General features: G+C 36.7%; 1 protein-coding gene across 1 annotated transcript in view; it reads right to left on the bottom strand.

The window, feature by feature from the left end:
- Window positions 1-5762: 5762 nt before the first annotated feature.
- The window catches only part of BDR25DRAFT_56573 (uncharacterized protein), a 3661-nt gene continuing 3296 nt past the window's right edge, over window positions 5763-6127 (bottom strand). Inside the window, exon 4 of the mRNA XM_033698752.1 lies at window positions 5763-6127. This exon is cut by the window's right edge and continues 18 nt beyond it. Within this exon, the coding sequence (XP_033545176.1) occupies window positions 5784-6127 (344 nt within the window). The 3' untranslated portion in view covers window positions 5763-5783.

Genomic DNA, 6127 nt, shown 5'->3' with positions numbered 1-6127 from the left:
CTTATAAGGCTAATTTTAGATATAATCTCTACTTTACACTACACAGAAATTAACCTACAGACCTACAAGAATTAATAAATTAGCTAACAGACCTACACTAGATACATAAAAAGTTAGCTATAGAAGCTAGATCTAGTAGAGAAATAATAAAGAAGTATGCAAATAAATTACAACAGCTAGGACTAGAAATCTGCCTAGGAGATTATGTGTACCTTAACATAAAGAACTTTAAAATACCTAGACCCTTTAAGAAGCTAGCAAAGAAAAGAATAAGACCTTATAAAGTTCTATAAACTTAATAAAATAACTACAAGCTTAAGCTTCCCTTACATATAAAAATTTACCTATAGTTTTATATCTCTAAGTTAGAAAAAGCACTAAAAGAAATCCCCTTATCTACACAAAAATAAAAGAATAAAGAAATAGAATATAAAGTTAAATATATTATAAAAGACTAAAGAAACTAGAAAGAGTTTTTAGTAAAATAAAAAAAGTAGCCTACTAGTAAAAACATGTAGGAACTAGCTAAGAATTTAAGAAACGCGCAGCTGTTAGTACAAAGGTACCTCTAGGCTTGTCTAAAAAAAACTAGCTAGGTAATAAGGCACTTATCTTAAAAGAAGAAACTACATTATTACTAAATAGCAGCAGCCTTTAGAGACAAGTCTTAGCTAATAATAGTTAAAAAGAGGAATAGCTCTCTACTTTAGCCTTAAGAGCCTCTATTTTGTCTAAGAAGAAGAGGTCTCCCTCTAAGTACTTTACGCAACAAGCCTCTAGCAGATCTAGTAACCTTTAGATATAATCCTATCTAGAACACTTTTTATCTATTGCTACTAGCATCTTCTCCTGCAATTAAAGCTGTTCTTAATCCTGCGCCTACTGCTTTTCTAGTAACAAATGCTTATAAGCTAGCTGCTTCTCTAATAAAGCACACTTATAAGCCTTTATAATAGAAGCTTTCTAGAGAAGAGTCTTCTGTTCCTTCTTTAGGCAATTCTATATAGTGTTAGAAATAAAGGTGTTACATCTGCTATGTTTTTTTACACATTTAACGCAGTTATTTAAGGATAAAGTTAACACATAAAATAACTCTAAAGATTAGTAAGCGCTATAGAGCCTTATTTTTATTTAGTAAAAAAGATTAAAATAATAAGTAATACAAAAATAATAAAATAAATAAGACTAGTAAGCTATTTAGTATAAAAAAAATAGATGTAAAAAATGCTTTCTAGCAAGAGAACACACACTTTATAAATAAACTCTTACTAACACAGATGTGTAAGCAGAGCAGCAAGGACGCTGCTAGGGAGAAGGGGCAGCGTGTTACAGTCTACAGTTAGACCAGCGTAACTCCACTAGCAGTGCTCCACAATCTAGCTAGGTTAGGTTAAGGCTTGCTTAGGGACTAGTTAGAGGACACAGAGGCAGCGCAGCTTTCTAAAATTATAGAAGAATGTCTTATCTAATAAGAAGACAGGCTGCGAGTTTAGGGAGCCTAAGGGAGTTTAAAGGAGCCTATAGAAGCTTCCTTAGCAGACTCCTATAAGCTCTTGTCTACTCCCCTTAGCATCCTGCACATGTATATAGTTCCTACATTAAACAACCTTTAAAAGGTGTGTTTAACATTTAGTTTATTCTTTATATAGACTAAGTAGTATTTAGCTTTCTAAAGAGCTATAATACTATTTGTATATCTTGCACTATATATACCTCTAACCCTGTCCATTAGGACTGTTTAACCCCGGCCTCCCTACTGCCGCACATAGGGCAAACCACGATCCGGTCACTCTTCCACCCTCCATTAGCCCAATAGCCTGTACGTAGGACTGTACACCCTACCGGATTGGCCCCTACTATCTGTCCTACTTCCCCCCTAGGAATATCAGCAGACCCGAGTGCTTCCCGAAGCAAGGATTGTAACAGGCGGAAGGTAGAGGCCAACTAGTAGGGTGTACAGTCCTACGTACAGGCTAATAGGCTATTGGAGAGAGGAAGGGTGACCGGATCGTGGTTTGCCCTATGTGCGGCAGTAGGGAGGCCGGGGTCAAACAGTCCTGTTAGACAGGGTTAGAGGTATATATAGTGCAAGATATATAAATAGTATTACAGCTCTTTAGAAAGCTAAATACTACTTAGTCTATATAGAGAATAAACTAAACATTAAACACACCTTTTAAAGGTTGTTTAATGTAGAAACTATATACATGCGTTAGGGCGCTAAGGGGAGTTTAGGCGAGTTTAGACAAGTCCCCTAAGTTAGCCCTGCTGCTAACTTGTCTAACTTGTCTAAGCTCGCTAGGCTTCTTTAGGCCTCACGTCCTGCTTCCTATTGGATGACGCATTCTTCCACCACTGCGGGCAGCTGCGCTGCCTCCGTGACCTCTGATTGGTCCGTAAGCGAGTCCTGTCCCAACTCGGCTAGACTGTGGAGCACTGCTGGTTGAGTTACGCTGGTCCAACCGTAGACCGTAACACTTAGTAAAAGTAAGTAACTTAGGTGTGTAAGCAACTCGCCTATAAAGTACGTTAATAATAAATAACATGTTTTTACACATAAAAGCTAGAATTTTCTTATTAAAGTAAAATTAATTATAGGTATAGTACTAATAATAGTATAAAGAAAGTAAGAGTGTTATAGCTACTTAAAAAGAGCTAAAAATTATTAAAAAGTTAATTTTCTAGCTAACGTACTTCATAGGCGAGTCGCTCACACACCCGAGTCGCTCACTTTTGCCAAGACCCCACCCTAACAAACTCTATTATAGCCTATAACAACCCGCTCTAGCACTATATAGTACAGTACAGCCTAGAATATTATTTAGATACTACTTCTGCTTCTTGCTTACACATTTGCGTGTTATGCCTAGTCTAATTGCACTATCTGTAGCGCCTTTAGAATAGCTTACCTACTTTAGCTTACACCTACTTCTTTGCCTTCTTTCTATTACTACGCGCTCTAAACTTCTTTAAAGCTGTTAAGCATAAGCTTTTTTAAATTATTAAAGTTTTTTCTACTTTAATTTACTTTCTTTTATGTAATTTATGTTGTGTAGTAGCCTTATTAGCTGCTTAAAGCTTAGTAATATTCTGTTATACTAATACTAGCTTATGCGTAATTATTACTGCCCCTTTTAAAACCTTTTTAAACACTTTAACTATAAAAGTTAGTAAACTATTTATATGCTTTTAAATTTTTATTTTTATAAGCATTAATTATAACCTAAGTTCTAAAGTATTACTTAGGGTTTACAACTACTAGGGCTTGTTATATATAAGTAGTAGTAGTAATAAAGTGCGCAACTTTACATTAAGGCCTATTATAACTTATTATAGGTTAAAAGAAACTAATCTAGCGCCTTAAAACTTTTCTTAGATATTACTAAAAGTAATTATAGTATTATAAGCTACTTTAAAGCATAGTAAGAACTTTATTTTTATAATATAAGTAATCTAGTTATATATAAAGTTTTTAGCTTAGCGCCTATACACATTTTTTAAAAGAGTAAAATAACCTACATTAAGTAGCTATAAAAGGTGTAATAAGTAAAAAAGCATGTAAATAGTAATAATCTTATTATTCTTATAGTATTACTAAAAATAAAGTAAGTTATAGCTTTTATAGCTGTTAATAACTAGTAGATAGTAGCTGCTAACAGTACACTTTTTTATATGCATGTTAAAGTGCTTTAACTAGTTTAGACTAAGCTAATTAGTAGTCTAGCTGCGCTTAGAGATTATAATAACTTAATTCTAAAGTAGATTTTTCTTTTTATACTAGTTTAAAAAGTAGTTACTACTTTAAAAAATAATAAAAAGTAAAATAGCTTACTTTTTAGTATTAATACCCTAGATAGCTGTTGTCTACTTCTAGTTACCTAGCTAGACTGCTTTTAGCTATTCTTATCTCTCTAAACTTATAACAACTGCTCTAGTAAATATCTAGCCTATTATAAACCTTATTTTATTAAAGTTGTATGTATTATTATTTTAAATGCTATACTTAGCTTTAATATTCTTTATAAAGTTAAACTAGCTTTAAATTACTATAAAATTCTTATAAAAAGCTTTTTTATAGTTATACTTACACTTAAACTTTACTTTAAGCTTTAGGTAACACTTAATAAATATATTAAACTAGTTTATGCTAACATAGCTTATATTATGCTTAGTGTGTAAAAAATTAGCTATATTAGCTATAGCTACTAGCTAGGGGGGAAATTCTTACGCATTTAGCTTAAGTATGTGCTAAATAATTACCTACTTCTTATTATTATCTAGCTTTTATAAGTTAGCTATATAATTAGCTTAAAAAAGTTGTTTAGCGCGTTAGTTACTTATTATTTTTTAAAAGACTTTATAGATAGCTGCAGTGTGTTAGTTAAAAAGTGTTATGTTTTATTTAAAAGCTTAAAGTGTAAGCTACATCTAACATTTTTTTAACATGTTTAAGTAGTGTTGTTAGAAATGCATTAGTGTAGGAAAAGTAGTATAGTAGGGTCTTAGCAAAAGTAAGCAACTTAGGTGTGTAAGCAACTCGCCTATAAAGTACGTTATAGTTAAAAGAATTAGAAGTGTTACACTTACACAGGCAGTCTAAAGTCTCTTAGACAGGAGGAGCTTTAAGAAAATTATAGCTTCTAATTAGTTTAGAAAAAACTTAGTAGACTATAAAAAAACAGCTTTACTTTAAGGAGTATAGTGTGGCGCTAATTAAAGCCTCGACCGTCTGAGCTCGCTGAGATAAAGCGTCGCAACTACTTGACACGGCTATTGTAACTTACAACTTCAAGATACAGTCCAACGCACAGCGATATGGATGGACTTTGTAACATAGAGATACACTATTGACGTCGTCCGAAAGCCGCGAAAGCCGCCGGTATCCCTTCCGCTGACGGAACGAAAGACCTGCTCAAGCCACCACGTCGTGATGCTTCTCGAGCCAACCGGCACTAATTCCTCGACCAAGCAGCAGCCGAGATCTTGTCTACGCTCACTGAAGGGGGAATACAGTGATATGATTAGATAGAGTGGTGGAGGCACTGGAAATCAAAGCCTGCGCCTTGGCGAGTGGGTTTAGTGCCACAGGCAGCACGCCATCGTTGCAAACACATACGAAGGTGAGAAGGCCCCGCATGCTCAGGCGATACAGCTGTCGCACGGTCAAACATGAAGCACTGCAATTTCTTGGGCTGTAGAGGTGTGCTTCAGTTCAACCTGGAAGGGTCGTGAGGAGTTTCGTTATCTCACGGGCCATACCCTCTGGAGGGGTCCACCGAGCGTCGGCAATAGGTAGTACCGATTGCCGAGGAGGCTTTGCGCTGCTGCGCCACGCTCGACGAATCACTCCAGAGGGTTAGGGTTACTAAAAACGTGACCTCACTAGCCACAGCGTTGTGGTTGGTCCGGTCAAACCTCGGAGGAGCGTCTGACTCGTGAGATAAGAGTTTTGGGTTATTCATGGTGGCCATGCTTGGCAAGACCATACACCATTAACTACTGCATACAGCACTCTTCTCTTCAGCCATATCTACAAACCATCGCCTCCGGCGCAAGCTCCTGGCCGGTGCGGGTCAGCTGTCCTTCCTGCTAGCATCATCGGAGGAGTTCATCAGTTTAACGAGGCTGAAGAGCCAAATATTGATTATGGGTTTCTATGTAGAGCGGAAGATTCTCGAACCTTCCATGTGGCAAATTTGCATCCTACATATATATTGATGCTGATCCCCGGCCCTCTATGAGACAGAGGGAATAACAAATATATGATAGTAAATAAGAACCGTTCAAATAGTACTAACGCCTTCGGACGCATTAAGCTTATTACGCTCAACATTGCATATCCATACCCTCCCATGACTAGTACCAATGCCGATCATATTGTTAGATACTGCACTACATAACGGCCGATATTCTGATGGTAACCATAAGATGTTCTCTGCATCATAGCTTATCCAGTTACCATCCGAACTCATGCCTAAGTGTGGATGGACTGTGTTATCGCTAGACCCAGACGCTAGCTTTGCTAGCTGTGGCAGCGTCTTGCCGTCGGGTGAGAAGGCCACAGCCCTGACCCAATCCGAATGGCCTTTGAGGGTCTGCAGCGCCTTCCCCGAGCCGGCATCCCACA

This window comes from Lindgomyces ingoldianus (genome assembly GCF_010093535.1).
Source record: "Lindgomyces ingoldianus strain ATCC 200398 unplaced genomic scaffold BDR25scaffold_25, whole genome shotgun sequence".
Lineage (NCBI taxonomy): Eukaryota > Fungi > Ascomycota > Dothideomycetes > Pleosporales > Lindgomycetaceae > Lindgomyces > Lindgomyces ingoldianus.
This window is presented reverse-complemented; position numbering and strand designations above follow the sequence as displayed.